The sequence below is a fragment of the Sarcophilus harrisii genome, chromosome 1 (assembly GCF_902635505.1).
Source record: "Sarcophilus harrisii chromosome 1, mSarHar1.11, whole genome shotgun sequence".
Lineage (NCBI taxonomy): Eukaryota > Metazoa > Chordata > Mammalia > Dasyuromorphia > Dasyuridae > Sarcophilus > Sarcophilus harrisii.
Window position 1 is genome coordinate 663,610,943 of NC_045426.1, and position 15,393 is coordinate 663,626,335.

Below are 15,393 nucleotides of genomic sequence, written 5' to 3' on the forward strand. Positions count from 1 at the left end.
ATTATTAAAAAAAAAAAAAACAAAAAACACCTTAGACTATCTAATATTAGTAGAAAGAGAAAAAATACCATCCTACTTATTTAGTTTGCCTGACAATTCATTCCTGTAACTCTGTTGTGCCTTTGTTTCCTCAAGGTTTACAGTGTCTCTTAGGCGATTAAAGCACTTTGATTGTGAAGAAAAGCAGGAGCTTATGGTAGGTGGGATAAAGATTTTATTGCTGGTTCCTTAAAACATTATACCTTATTAAAAAAAACATATTGCCTAAAAGAGGCAACTCTAGAAATTAGTCTTTCTGTAGATGAGTTATAACAATTTCTAATGTAGATGTGAGACCCCAGGGTCTCATCTTTGATAAATTGGGAAGGTTGACAAGATCTTTCTTCTGGGGTAGTATTGAGGTAGGATTTTTTTTTTTTTTGTCTTGTTTTTAGATCAAGTCAAAATGAATCTGGCCTTCTCGTTTTATAGATGAGGAAACATGCTCAGAGAGACTAAATAAGCCCAAATTCATACCAGAGAAAGATCTAGGAGCTCTGGGCTCTAATGATTTTCCCACTGTATCACTCAGTTTTTCCTTAATTAAGCTAAAGATATTAATTTCCCTTATGACTAGAATACAGCCCATTGTGGTCCACAATCTATTAATTGATGTCATTTTTGTCATTTTCATCCTCGACCCCTTTCAAATTTGGTAACCTCAGTCAGAATTTCTTTGTCTAATCAGTCTTAACTTCCAAATCTTTTTTAAAGGAACCTGTACTATGTACACACACTGGTGATAGAATTTCATGTGCCAAGTACAAATTCATTTAATCAAATACTTGCAAATCTTGATTTAAGAATTTATTAGTCTTTTGGTTTGAGATTCATGATTGACTTTTCCCTCTCCACCTTATTTCTCAACAAATATACTTAAAAATAGACAATTGTGTAGAATGATTTTCAGTGACTCTCCAATTGTGGAAGTAGGGAAGAAATGAATCTCTTTTCAGAACTTTTAATAGATATATAGAAAAGACCATTCATTTTCATAACATAAAAGTAACTTTTAAGGTAATGGAATAATTCTTTGTATTCTAATGTTTTATTGTGGCACTGAGGTCTCTGGGCTATGGTGTGTCCTACCAATCTATAGTCTTTTTTGACTTTGTATCTTTTATAGGACTACCCAGTAAAATACAGGAAATTTGGGATTAGAAGGTTGGCCATCAGATTAGCTAAACATATTTGGCCAGAACAACTCGAGAAACCATGTACTAAAGTAGGGAGGGGTGTTTGGTATATGTTTATAAAGAGAGTGTCCACATCAATACAAATTTCAGCTCTTGAATATATGTTTTGACCTTATTACTTAAAAATATATCTATACACCCAAGATATACATATTTCTTTGTTTTTCCTCCTGTTCTTTTATTTTCTTCCTGGTCACCATTTAAGGAGCCATAGATCTAATTGTGGAATAAAGCCTCTATGCCTTTCTTACTTTGTTATACTTCTAGAGAACTTGACCTTACTGTAAACACCTATGGGTAGATTAGAAACTACTATCCTGAAGTACTATAGGAAAATGTCTTCTCATGGGGAGTTTTTGCCATATCTAAACAGAATGGTGGAAAGCACCTGCTTAATTTGCTATAATCAAATTATCCATTTACTTATAACCTTTTTCTCAAAATATTCTATTCTACCCCCACTTGACTGCTGATCCTCACTAGCTCTACTTTGTATCTTTTCATTAACCTAACTTTTTACCACTCTGATTTGATTTTTTTTTTGTCTTGTCAATATCATGCTTGTTCCGACTCATGAGGTTTTGAACAGCACTACATGCTGACATTCTACATCTCTATTTGAATGCTTTTCCCCTTAAAAACTCTAAGAACAAAGCAGTGACTTGACCCACCAAGAAAATGTGAAGTTCACACTGAATTACTTCACTGTAATCAACTATAATATTAAATGGGGCAAATATTTGGTTATCTGGGAATGTTAAATAACAATATTAAACACAGTTTGAAAGTGGTAATGTATATGATGCAGCTTTTTCACATAATCATTAATGTTGAAGTATTTCTTTGTTAAATTAATAAGAAATAAATACTATGTTGCTCTTAATTCCCATTGTTTTACCCTGAGTGTTTAAGATATGTAATGTGGAAACTGATTCTTCAAAGTTATATTTATTTTTCTAGGTTTTTGTGTCTCTGCAATGTACAGTACAATATTTCTCCTCCACACTAAATTCAGTAGGCATTGAGCTTCAGTAGGAATAGACTGTGGCAAATGCTTCTAGAAATCCATACCGTAACGGGGCCCTTTTCTTCAGCCCTTGTGAATTGTCTGCAGCCCAGCTCTACTCTGTACAGCTCTGGTGTCTGCTACTTAACGTGCCAAAGCTTAAATGATTAACCCCTTTTTCTTGAGGCTGCAAGCTCTGCTTTTATCTACCAACAGCTGCTCAGAAAGATGAGCTTTAATTGCATATAACCTTAAAAGAAAGCTGTCTGAAGTTAGGTGAATTGTGAAAGGAAGGTTGTTGATGGAAGCGGAAGCTTGCAGAGCAGCTTGGTCAGGCTAGTAATTGATCTCAGTTCACTGAGGTCCTTTACCAAGTTGGGACAAGCAAGGCTGCCCGAGGAGTATGGGAGGGGGTTAATGTGCCCTTGCAGAGGATTTCTTTCCTTAAAGACTTGCAAAAGCTATCGTTTACTGAAGCGGCCTTTACGAGGCATAAAGCTGTGTTTCTCTGTTGGAAGATGAAATTGGAAAGGAATTCCCCACTTGCTGAATAAGCTTTTCCAGCTTTTCTTCTACTTTTCACTTCATACATACCAAATGTTTATTGTGTTTTATTCAGATACCCAGCCACTTGTGGACTTTATTAATGCTAAACTGATGGATTTTGATTACAGGATAAAGCCAAGGAGGATTACAGTCAGGGTGTTGACTGGTGTATCATGCTGATTTCTGACTACAGAATTCGAATCGGTAAGCGAGGGAACTCAGTGTTATTAGTAAAATTAAAGTATCAAAGCCTTTAAAATTTGTTAATATTAATCTACAGAGAGTAGGACAGAAGGAAATGAGCTCTGAGGTATGTTTAAATTCATTTATCTTAGAGACAAAAAGAGATATATCTTTAGAATTGAGGGTTATTTAGGGAGGGGGAGATTGTAGAGTTCCTTTTCTTAAAAATGATTAAGAACAAAATAGGTCTTCATCTCTCTCTTGGCTGAAGCTGCCTAAATCCAGGGAATTAAACTTATGATTCCCTAGAGGTTCTATTTTTCTTATCTGAGCAGTTCTTCATTTTCCAAAGCATTTGAAGAGGTATGGGGCCCACTCTTCTGTGTCTCCAGGGTAACTGGAATTTTACTATGTGGTGTATTCATGGGCCCTATGGCTTGAGGTAAATGGACAGGGATGAGCATTAGTAGCATAAACTCCCATCTGGGGGGGGAGGGGGGGAAAGAGTGGTTTAAACAAAAGGCTAGTTTCTCCTTGAAGTCTCCACAAGGAGGACGTTTGAATCCAAGCTTTGCTTTATCTATTCACCTCTAGGGAGACTTACACTTGGAAAAAATACTAAATATTGCTTTGAATAGCCCAGACCCAAAATAATAAGCGTTTTCCATTACAGCTTTCTCATTTAAGGCTGGACAAATGCTGTCTGGGTCAGTCTTAGAATAGCAGAGCCCAAATATTAGATATTTTGATGTTGAAGAGAATGCTTCATAAATGTGACTAGCTTTTTGCATTTCTTTTGTGCAGGTTGTGGTTCTTTTGTAGGATCTTTCCTGGAATATTACTCTGCTGATATTAGTAAGTACAACTATGTTTTTCTAATTCTGTTTTTCTTCATCCTTCAAAAACACAGAAGTATTTAATGCCATCCAATGGACTCTGTTAGAGAGGAAGAAGACAACTCAGCAGGGGTTCTTGCTGGTTCTCTTGCAGTCTACTCAGGGTAAATTGGCCTCTGGGACTGAGTTTGAATTTGGTGCCCTCAGGGCAGTTTCAAATTCAGTTCAAGTTGGGAGCTTGGAGCTGGGGAGGCTCTCCCTAGATTCCTGTAGAAGCCTGGAGCTGCCCAGATGGGGGAGGAGCACAAGCCCCCTCATATCTCTTTAGGTTCCTTGCTCACAGGCCTGAGGTGGGAAGCACTCAATGCACTCCAGTAGTCAGTGCTGACACTGTTTATAGAAAAATCTCTGCTGATAACAAAGGTAAGGAAATGTTTCACTGTTACAAAGATTTAGATTGGGAGCTATTATAAAGCATAATTCAATTACATAAATTTTGTCACTTTGACAGGCTGATTTGTTGATATCCATTCTCCCTGCCATGAAAAGAGTTAAGATTAATTTACTTGTCTGAGAAGTTGGGGGCCTTTCTCCTACTCCCTTGAAGTTAATTTGACAATGTGAAAAGGGAATGGATCCTTCTCATGAAGGATCAGGAATTCTGTCAAAAGAAGAGTTCTTCATTAGATGCAGTGCTTTGCTCTGTTAATTGCCTCACTGAAGTTAGCCAGACTCTCTGGGGGTATGACTTCCCTATTGCCACAAGAATATTTGTTGGACCAGGGCCAGCTGGCTCCAGTTCCCTAAATGCCTAGCCTCCTCCCTAGAAGGAACCACCACTGATTAAGCTGATTTTGAACTCTCTGTTCATGGGCAGGGAGAAATCAGCTTCTCTGTTCATCATTCATCCAAAACTTGAGTTCAGAAAAAAGCCAAAACCAAAAATATTGGGCATCCTTGGACAGGAGGGGAATAGAGAAAGGCAATGTGGAGAAAGCTATAGATTATACAAAGCAAAGTTTATAGGAGGCCAGCCCTTTGGTTGATTAGTGAAGAAATCCAAGTTCTTGCTGGTTTACAAAGTTCTGTACTGAAGTCCAGCAGCTTTGTGTGCTGAATCTTGCTTCATTCCTTGGCATTGATCCAACATTTATTAGAGGTGTGTTTGTGGGCAAGTCACTTAATCTGTTTCCTCATCTAAATAATGAGACATTACCTGTATTCCTTTCCAGATGGAGTTGTTACAAGGAAAGTCATACCTAATCTAAAAGAAGGGATAGGAATGTGAATAGTATCTACTATGAAGGGACCACCCAACTGCTCTACTGCCCTGCATGTAGGAGAAGCATAATTAGATATTTGGGAGCTCCAATCCAATCTATATCTATACCATACAGAATAAAAGCTCATTAAAATAGTCTGTCTATCAGACATGAAGTCTTCTCTTCTTTTTGAAAAATCTAAAATCTCAGTATATTTACAAAATTTTGCTTATTTCTTGGGGGAAAAGCTAGGGTTTATTTCGTGAATGTATCTTTGTTTTGATTGGTAAACTATTTTACTTTTAAAGGTTGTCCAGTGAGGAAAGTAATCCAGCAAGCACCTATAAAAACAGTGTTTCCCATACTGAACAAGGAAGAGCCTGAAGATGGCCTGTCCGATACATCCTTAAACAAAAAACAGTCCTTTAAGAAAGTCCTTCCAGACCGAAGGAGGGCTGCCAGAGACAAAGCCAATGAGAAGTTAGTGGAATACATAGTGAATGAAAAAGGGGCAGAGAACCATCTTTTGGCTATTTTAAAAAGCAGGAAAAAATCCAGGTGGCTGAAAGAATTTTTGAATTCAAGTCAGTACATGACGTGTGTTGAAACATACCTTGAGGATGATGAGCAGTTGTACCTTGTGGTGAAATATTTACAAGAAGTCTATCAAGAAATAGACAGCAAAATGCTGACGCTAATAAATGGCGACGGAATAAAATTTATTCTGGATGTTCTTTTGCCTGAAGTAAGTTGCTGACTTTATCAGATTCTGATTTTTTGGCTTGGGGTTCTCCTGCCCGTTGGCCCAGCAAGATCCCCTACTCCAAGGATTAAGTGATGATTGAGCTGAAGAGTTTAAGTGCTGTACCATTTTGCTCAGCACAGCAGTCTGAAGGTTCTTTATGTAGAAACTGAAATATGTTTGAAAATACATTTTAATTAAGTAGGCACTGCTGAGCTGTCCCCGCAGTCTTACCCAAAAAGCTTATACGTGTAACTTAGAATGCTGGCAGCATGGAACATCTATTTTGGAGATTGTAAATCAGTTTTTTAATGATTAGGACCTGTTTTCTCTCTAGTGCCATCAGAAGCCTTCACCATGTAAGCGGGTTTTCACCATTATATCAAATCTCTTGGCCATTTTGCAACTGATGGCTAAATAGATATTTAATTTGTAATTAAAAATGCTTTTTAATGACAATAAGGCAGGCATATCTTGTATATGTTCTTGCTGCCTGTTGGATAGGGGAGCATAAAAATCAGCTTGAGGGAAATGATATTCCAGTTGTCTTCATGCCTAGAGGGACCTCATCTAGAATATTATAACCAGTTCTGGAGGGAACTGGGAACCATGTCATACAAAAATTGGTTGAAAGAACTAAGAAATTTGACTTGGAGAAAAGAACACTGTGGGAAAATACCTGTCTTCAAGTATTTTCAAGCCATTGTGTTAAAAAAAATTTTTTTATTTTTTCTTTTTTTTACTCCTGCTTGGCTTCATATGGCAGAATCAGAAGCAATATGTGGAAATCACAAAGAAGATGTTTCAGTTCAATATGAGAGAAAACTTAGTAAAAATTAAAGTGGCCTAAATAAAAATGAGCTGCCTTGTCCATGGTATTGTTCAGAAAGAGTCTAAAGGGTCTTTACCAAAAATGTTACTGGAGGGATTCCTGTTAAGTAATGGATTGGACTAGAAGACCTTTAGATTCCCTTCCACCCTGAGATTCTGGGAATGATCAGAATAATGTTAGGTACTTTTTAATGTGAATTTCTTATTTAAAGATAAACTAGAAATATCCACAGAAACATTTTAATGTTCAGTAAACTAATTGCCTGCCAAACTTCATCAAAATAACATTGGTTAATTGAGTAGGCAGTGATGTTTCCACTCTACCATTAAGTGTGATGAAGTATTATGGTATTATCTTTTATAGGCAATCATTTATGCGATATCTGCAATTGATGAAATAGACTACCAGACAGCTGAAAAAAAATATATAGAAGGACCATCTGTGAGCAAAAGGTATGAAGCTGGTAACATTTCCGGATCATTTACAAACATCTCCAGATTCTTTGTTTCCAATGTTCTCTATTTATCTATTCACTAAAAAATACAAGCATGCCTCATCAAATATTTCACCTAAAATCTTTAATGCGTTGAAACCACCAGTTGCCCAACATGAAAATCAGATAATTGTTATTTGAGCTTGTGCTTGAAATTTGGCAGCCCTGAAACTTCTCTAATTGTTGGTTTACTTTCTGTTTAGATTATTATAATGTTGCCAACTTTCCCTTTCTCTGACACTAAGACACTTTATTTTGTGAATTTAAAGAAGAGGTCAGTATGGAATAGGATAGAAAAAACTGGCCTTCAGAATAAAAAGAACTTATTTTAAATTAACATTATTTGTGGTTACTGTAATCTACATGTCTAATTCCTAGAATGGATTGTGTGACTCGGAAAATAAGGATTAATTCAGGTTAAGAATCTTTATTTAAAAAAAATTAGTCAGGGTTAGTAAAATACTTGGATCTTCTACTTCTTTGGTTTTCAGGGAGATTCACTTTCTTAGGAAATCACAAGGTGGAGGTTGAAATCATCCCGTTGAGGGTATGCTGGAGCCAGTTCAAACCAGCTCCCAAGAGCCACTTGTTCAGTATGAGCTTTTATATCTTGGAAATCAGGAAACTCAAAAATTAAGGCTTGGTTTATTGTTTTGTATTGTCTAGGTTTATTGTTAATGATGAAAGAGAGAATGTTAATGCAGATTAAGCTTTAAAATGTGATGCATTTGTTGCCCTATCTTGGCTCCCCTTTTCCCCAAAGAGCCAATTGTTAAACATTTACCAGCTCACCTCTGGCCCCCTTGTATATTGACTCAACAAGCAAACCTTTTGGACCTGGTTTAGACAGTGCCCTTGTCCTAATCTCCTAATGGTCCAAATCAGTCAGAATGTTTGTTCAAAATATTATGGAAAATTGGAGTGTTTATTCCTGAATTTAAGGTCCAAATAGTTTCTTGGGAGCTAATGGACACAATTCTTAATTGAGTCATTGGGCCTCTCCAATGCCTGTCAAGTGGGCTATATATAAATAACAAGCCAAGTGACAGACTAAAGACAAAAATCTAATTTGGTCTGTCTTTAAGTAGAAGTCTTTTTATGTGTTTAGTTTAGTAGGTAGGTCAGAATCATAGATAATTAAGTTATTCATTTCACTGCCCACACTGGTAAGGAAATGAATTTGAAATTCTTAAATCATATTGTCATATCCTTAAAGTGTTAATTTCTGAAAATGAATGCCTTCTTACCCATTATGGACGTTAATCAGCAAGATCATCTTGCTGCCAAAAACATTTAGCCATTGTCGAGTTTTTAGTCCAAGTAAAATTTAGGCAGGCTGAATAACTGAGAAATTCTTTAAGTTAATAAAATCTGAATGTTAAACTACCCCATGAGAACTAACCTTGGTAAAACGATTGTTAATTTGAGTGAAGAATAACAAAAATTAGAAGGGAATTTTATCTAAACCCCCATATAACAGATGAGATTGAGTAACAGACTTCTTCATTTGATTCAAGCCCTAAGATCTTGATCTCAATATGGAAGAGACCTCTGAGGCAATCTAGTTATCTACCCATTTGATAGATGATGGAACTGAGGCTTAGGAAGCTTAAGATGTTTGGCCTCGGCACAGGGGAAGTAAGCATCAAGATGACAGCTGCAAAGCCAAGACTTGCCTAGGTTTCCCCTCTCCTCCTGAAGACAGCCCGTGGGCTTGTGGGAAAAGGCATTGAAGTTGAAGCTGTTCTCCTCTTCCAGCTTTAGGTCTGTGTAATCTATGTAACCTCAGGCTCCAGCCTTGCATTTCTTGAGCCTTTATTTTCTATATCTAGCTGGGAACCTCTGAGGTCTTGTGCAGCACTAAAATCCCGAGGCCCTCATAACTACACTCCACTGCCAGCCTTATCGTTACTTTGGCCTGTTCATTCCCTTCTTTCTCTTGGAATCCGTCCCTGAACTGCTTCATCCAGACAATTTGAAAAAAATGTTCAGAGATTGTTTGCTCCTTTGGAGTTAGGGAGGCAGATTAGCATAGTGAATTAAAACATTAGGACTTGAAATCAGAAGATGTTCATGAGCCCTGGCTCTGCTACTTCATAGCTTTGGGATTCTGGGTAAGTCTATTCAATTCCAGGCTCCTTGCGACAATAAATTGTTTGGTTTTTACCTTGAAAACTGTTTGTCCCTCAGCACCAAGCACAGGGCTGTGTATGTACTTATTAATAAGTGGTTATTGGCTTGAAAGCCAATCTCTCTTTGCTGCCTCTGTTTCCTCCTTTATAAAATGGGGATGATAATAATTGCAGTGCTTATGTGAATCTTATTTATATCTGAATTAATTGAATTAAATCTGAAGTAACTAATGAACTGCTAATGAAAAGAAATAGGGAAGAGAATTGATACTCAGGTGCTGATTACATTTCTGACATGTATAAATATAAGGATATTATGGAATGGATATATAATAAATTGGTTGTGTTGTATATATGTTATAGTTAGATTAAATAGGTCAATGAGTAGATCAATAACCAAATTTGGTCTTTGATGCTGCAATCTAAAATATACATAGAGCTTTTAAACCCCATCCTCCCTACTGTCCCGTGAAGTAGTTCTCTATTTTGCAAACAAGGAAGTGACTTTGTGAAAGTAGCACAGCTGGGAAGAGGCTGAGGGGGAGAGCTCAAATCTCTATTTTCTTATTCCAAGCCCTATTTATTTCCTTTAGAATGACACTTCATGAAGTAGGAGAAAAACATTTCCAAAGCATTTATACTTTGTGAAATCATAAACATTATTTTGAGGAGGTAGTAATTCTCAATAAATCCATTAAGAGTTAGAAGAATTTTAAAATGACAACTTTTGATATAAAAGAATCCTGACTTAATGTTTGTTTCCTTCAGGGAAAGAGAAATGTTTGATAAAGAACTTTTAGAGGAAAAAAAAAAGGAACTTACATTGTTGAAGACTGAAACATCTTTTCCAGAAATGTCTCCGGATGTGTCAAAACTGTAACAGCAAAGCTTTGTGAAGTCATCTTATAGATGTAGTTAGTAAGAGAGCTTTCTGTGTAAAATTCTCCTTATATTATAAATGTTTTGTGAAATTGGGAGCTTTTGAAGGGTTTTTAGATCTTAACTGATTTTGGACATATCTATTGTTGGTTGGATGTTTTCTGTGGCACTGCTTATGAATTTTCAGGGATTCTTTACTTAGATTATTTACAAAAGTAGTCAATAGTGTGCATTTCTATTTTTGTAACATACACTGCAGGCCAGTTTCCTACCCCGATCCCTTTTTTAAAATTTTGATTTCAAATTGATATCAAATTGATAATTAATGTTTGAAGAAACCAACACATTTTGTAGTATTTCTGGTTACTCTTGTGCTGTCCTATTTAGTGTAAATTGCACATTGCTTTTTTTTGATATTGAAGGAGAAATCACTGATGTCAGTCTTTAAAGAGTGTTGTTTTTTTAATCCTAGTTTTGGATATGTAATAATAGGAAATTCTGTAAACATCAGTCCTTTTTAAAATATTGCTTCATTGATATTCAATATGTTGGGCTTCCTCTTAATATTCTTCCTGCCCCTATTTTCTTTATATTCATTTTGGGAAGAAATTACCTCCAAGAGGTGAAACCTGAGTCAGAAATGTTTTCTTATTGCTAACAGAATAACCACAATTATATGTGCTACAAAGTATAAGTTGCAATATTATCATAACTATTTTAAATGGAGCTTTTCCAAGTAATCCAGAGTGAGAATGGATCTATGAGTGCTTACAAATCATGCATTTTTCAAGATTGTGTGAGTGAATGAAATTACATTGTATTGTCAACCATTTGGATAGCCCCGGGCCAGATTCTCTCACTACTTATCTCACCTTCCCACGTGCATCTCCATTTTTTGGCTGTGACTGAATCTTAACCTGGCAAGCCTTGGTCTCAGGCATTGTGACAGCTAGATTTCATTGTATCAGCAGACTGGTGCATTTGACCGGATCATCTTAGTTTGATCCCCACAGGCTTTCTGAATAACTTGTTATAGGAAACTCAAACACTCCTCTTTAGGATTTATCTAGATCATTTGTTGGGGGCTAAGTCAGTATCAGAAACAATTGCATTCTTCAGTTTTACATTCTCATCAAAAACAGTCATGGATATCTAGACCCTGGAAATAAGTAGTAAAATCTTCAGATTCTAATAGGTTTTGGCCATTCAAATTTAGGAAGGACTATCTTGTTGATAACAAAAGACTCAAACCTATTGAGTGATTCAGTCCCAGAAAGAGATGAAAGTTTTATTTTTGTGGACTTAAGGTATTAAAGAAGTTAAATTTTGTTTTCCAGATTCTTGAGTGAATATGAATGCTAAAATGTGGTGTAAACATGAGTTTAGTATAATTTTATATCCTACTATGGATGAATTGCTTATAGTCTTGCTATGTATGTACATATACGTACATTTGCATATATATATAAACATGTGTTATATAGTGTGAGTATATGTGAATATATGAAATTCCTATGCATATCTTTTTTTTTTCCTTTAAGATTAGGGAATCTTAAAGATTGTATTTTTGTATTTGGGAGTGGGATAGGGAACAAAGAAAACCTATTTTCTTAATCTCAGTATAGCTTTAGAATCTTGTGTTAATAAGTATATATGAACTGGGCAATTGCACTAAAATTTGTCACTAGGTTATTGTTCCTTTTTTTGAAAGAGGACATAATTTACCCAAGTCATACGAAGAATATAAGCCAATGATAACTTATAATGGGCTATTTTCAAGTGAATTTTTAAGTATACAAAGTAGACAGAGACATGTGAGTTAATTTCAATGCTGTTTTCTTTGCTCAACCTGGGGAATATTTTGTGCTTGTAAATAGTCATCTTCCTTAATACCCTTGAATAAAATCAAAGAATTCTAAAAAAGAAACCCATTTTTAAGCAATAAGTCTCTTTTTGTTATTTCACCTTCCTTTGCCATTTAATCCAAATGAATTGTTTCAAGTATTTTCCATGTTTATGGTACTACTAAGTAAATTCCTGGAATTGGGGTATTCAGAGGTCTGAGAGTCAGCGGCAGCCGCTGTCCTTCATCTGTTTGCCTTTTCTACACGTCCTCTCATCAGTCTCTTCCTCAAGCATAAAGAAATACATTTTCTCCTCAGTCTCCATCTTAATATTCCCAGGGAATGTGAATCAGTAACTAGTCTGGATACACAGCTGCAGAGCCATTTACAGATCAGAAGGGATCTTGCCATGCTGCTCTCGCCAGTGTTTGAAAATGTGTGCCACAGCTCATCCATCGACCCCCCCCCCACACACACACAAAAAAAGTCCTCTTCTTCCCAAAGCATAATACCGAAAGAAATGGGAGAAGAGGAGATGGACATTTCTTATATCAGGAGAATAAGCTTTCTGTGACTCTCCACAATGGTTTTATAGCAGGGGTACTTGTCTTTCTATCAAAGCTATCCTTATGGAAGAAGTTTAATTTAGGTTGATGATACCTTATTTTTTTCAAGTAATCATCTCTAGTTTAAATTGATTAGTTCAAAAGCATTCACCTTATAATAATAAAAATAATACTGCCCTTGGAAGTGGTGCCATAACCATTTTTAAAATGCTGTGATAAAATCAAAGGTCAAATATGGGGAGTGGGGGTATCTGGCTGTGGGTGGGTGGGGAGTTTTTTTTTTTTTTTAACTTTTTATTTGCAAAATATATGCTTGGGAAATTTTTCAACATTGATCCTTGCAAAACCTTCGGTTCCAACTTTTCCCCTCCTTCCCCCCACCCCCTCCCCTAGATGGCAGGTATTCCAATACGGGTTAAATATGTTAAAATATATGTTAAGTTCAATATATGTGTATATATTTATGCAGTTATATTGCTGGGGGTTATGTTTTTAAAGACTGTTAGAATGAACAAATCCAAAATTTTAATGCATCTTAAAAGTGCAAAGTAATTGTCTCTAATGATCCCAAGTATAAGAGTTTTTATTTTTTCCAAGCAAAATTAAAAGATAATTGATACAGTTTGTCATGTGCTTTTTTTGTTGTTGTTGGGCATGGGGGAAGGGGAGAAATGGACCAACCCTATTGGAGTTTTTAATGGTAAGATCATACTAGATCATTGATAATAGTTACATAGTAATAACTTTACATTATCTTTTGAACTTAATAATACCTCAGGCCTATATTGCAAATAGTATTCCCAGTTTTATAGATAAGCCAGTACATGCGGAATTGAATGGGAATATTTCATTTTAATTGGACCTGGATGTGTTCACTGTTTTATGTCATTCCTAGGAAAATAATTTAGTCAGCTGGGAAGAATCTCAGGTTCTCAAGTCTAGATAGAGTGACTTGGCTAAAGTTACACAGGCTGTAGTGGGCAGAACTGGCATTTAAGCCCAAATCCACCGATTCTCAATCCTGGGCCTTGCCCACTGAACGGGCACTTTAGGGAAGCCCCCCGCTAAGACACAAATAACGCTGTCCGGGGCATGGAGGAGGGAACGAGCCGGCCGAGTAGTCACTGGTGAGCCGAGGGCACTGGCTTCCAGTAGGAGGGCCGGCTGAGGTGCGCCTTGAAGGAAGCCTGGCATTCCGGGAGGCGAAGGCGTTAGGAGCCGGGCATTTCGGACAGAGCCACGGGGCTGCGCCGGGGCGCCAGGAACCACGGGCGCACAGGTTGGGTGGATGGCAGACTCACGATCGGAGCGGGCTTGGGAAAAGCTAGACGTGCCGCGAAAGGGCACGACGGAGCCCGCAGTGGCCCAGAGCCCAGGCCCTTTGGGTCCCAAGTCACACTGGCCCCGAGAAAGTCGGGAGAATCACGTGCTCAGTTGTACCCCCACAGCCGCTGAGCTACAGGGAATGAGGGAAGGTTTTCATTTATATCCCGCGCTGGCGAGTCATTCCTCGGAGAGCCCCGTCAGGCAGACGCTTCTCTCTGCTTTGGGAGGGCGAAGTGCTGCCTACAGGGCTCAGACAGCCAAGGCAGGGACCTGGAGCTTCCAGTGGTCGCTTAAAGGCACATGCTGCCCTTCCTGGGTCTTTCCACTCGCTTAACGAGCGGTTATGGGATTTGTTGGACCCCGGTGCCCTTCTGGAACCACGTTTGTTTCTCTGATGTCCCGTTTCAACGTGAGTCTAGCTAGCTTGCATCAAGCCTGGGGACTGCGGAGCCCTCAGAAGGAGAATGAGGGAGTTACGGGGAGGAAGGGAAGCTGAAGTTTCCCTTTGAGACCCCAGGGGGGCAGAAGGAAGGCGGGCATTCTCACCCCCGAGGTACAGGCTGAGGCGGCTTCCTTTATGTGTAAAAGGAGGTCACTTTTAGCCTGGCGTGCCGTAAACTGAAACACCAAAACGTCTGCCGAAACCCGGGATCGAACCAGGGACCTTTAGATCTTCAGTCTAACGCTCTCCCAACTGAGCTATTTCGGCTGCGTAAAAAGTCTGTCTCACTATCCTCATTCAGTGAAAGCCGACACTTCCGAGCTGCTCCCCTCTTTCATCTTTCTGATGAGTTTATTGGCAGGTTTTAAAAGGACTCTTTTCCATTACGCTGAAAATCCTAGAGACTCAGGGTAAAAACAGATAATTGGAGGAGATAATTTAAAGGTTCAGATCCTTCGCGCTTAAAATATCCCCTTTCCATCTCGGACATTCAATGTTCTAGAAACCCTTACAGCTCTGACATCTCATGTTCCAAGGGTCCTTCTAACATGTCATGTTCTCAGAGCCCTTGAATTTTGATATTTTAGCTGACATCCTGGATTCTAAGGGCGCTCCCAGCCCTGACCTCCCGGGTTCTAAGGGCCCTCCCAGCTCTGATATTCAATATTCTAAGGGCCTTCTCAGCTCCAACATCCCATGTTCTAAGAACCCTTCCAGCTCTAACATCTCCTGTTCTAAGGGCTACTTCTGACATTCCCCCATTCTACGGGCCCTCCCCACTCACATCCTGTGTTCTAAGGCCCTCCCAGTTCTGTTATTCAATATTCTAAGGTGCCCTCCCTCTGAGGTTTCTCTGAGCACTGCCCTAGGCTTCCAGGGCAGGCACAGTTTAGAGCCATGACTACGGCCTGCGGAACTTGCTCCTCTAGCTCCGTCTCTGTGGCGCAATCGGTTAGCGCGTTCGGCTGTTAACCGAAAGGTTGGTGGTTCGAGCCCACCCAGGGACGCTGCTACTTTTTTCTGAACATTTCCCAGAAGCCCTAGGACTACGAACCGAGGGCCTCGGCTC

General features: G+C 38.3%; 1 protein-coding gene and 2 non-coding genes across 5 annotated transcripts in view; 2 read left to right on the plus strand and 1 right to left on the minus strand.

The window, feature by feature from the left end:
• The window catches only part of PWWP3A (PWWP domain containing 3A, DNA repair factor), a 30,424-nt gene extending 17,595 nt beyond the window's left edge, over positions 1-12,829 (plus strand). For all 3 annotated transcript variants that reach the window (XM_012542227.3, XM_012542228.3, XM_012542226.3), the window contains 6 exons: positions 136-196; positions 2,916-2,991; positions 3,775-3,825; positions 5,377-5,813; positions 7,006-7,094; positions 10,036-12,829. In XM_012542227.3, coding sequence (XP_012397681.1) covers positions 136-196; positions 2,916-2,991; positions 3,775-3,825; positions 5,377-5,813; positions 7,006-7,094; positions 10,036-10,147 — 826 coding nt within the window. In that variant the 3' untranslated portion in view covers positions 10,148-12,829. The remainder of the gene's footprint in view (positions 1-135; positions 197-2,915; positions 2,992-3,774; positions 3,826-5,376; positions 5,814-7,005; positions 7,095-10,035) is intronic.
• A 1,689-nt stretch (positions 12,830-14,518) lies between these two features.
• On the minus strand, positions 14,519-14,591 carry TRNAF-GAA. The gene has a single exon. It is a non-coding gene; the product is annotated as a tRNA-Phe (tRNA).
• A 666-nt stretch (positions 14,592-15,257) lies between these two features.
• TRNAN-GUU lies at positions 15,258-15,331 on the plus strand. The gene has a single exon. It is a non-coding gene; the product is annotated as a tRNA-Asn (tRNA).
• The last annotated feature ends 62 nt before the right edge of the window (positions 15,332-15,393 follow it).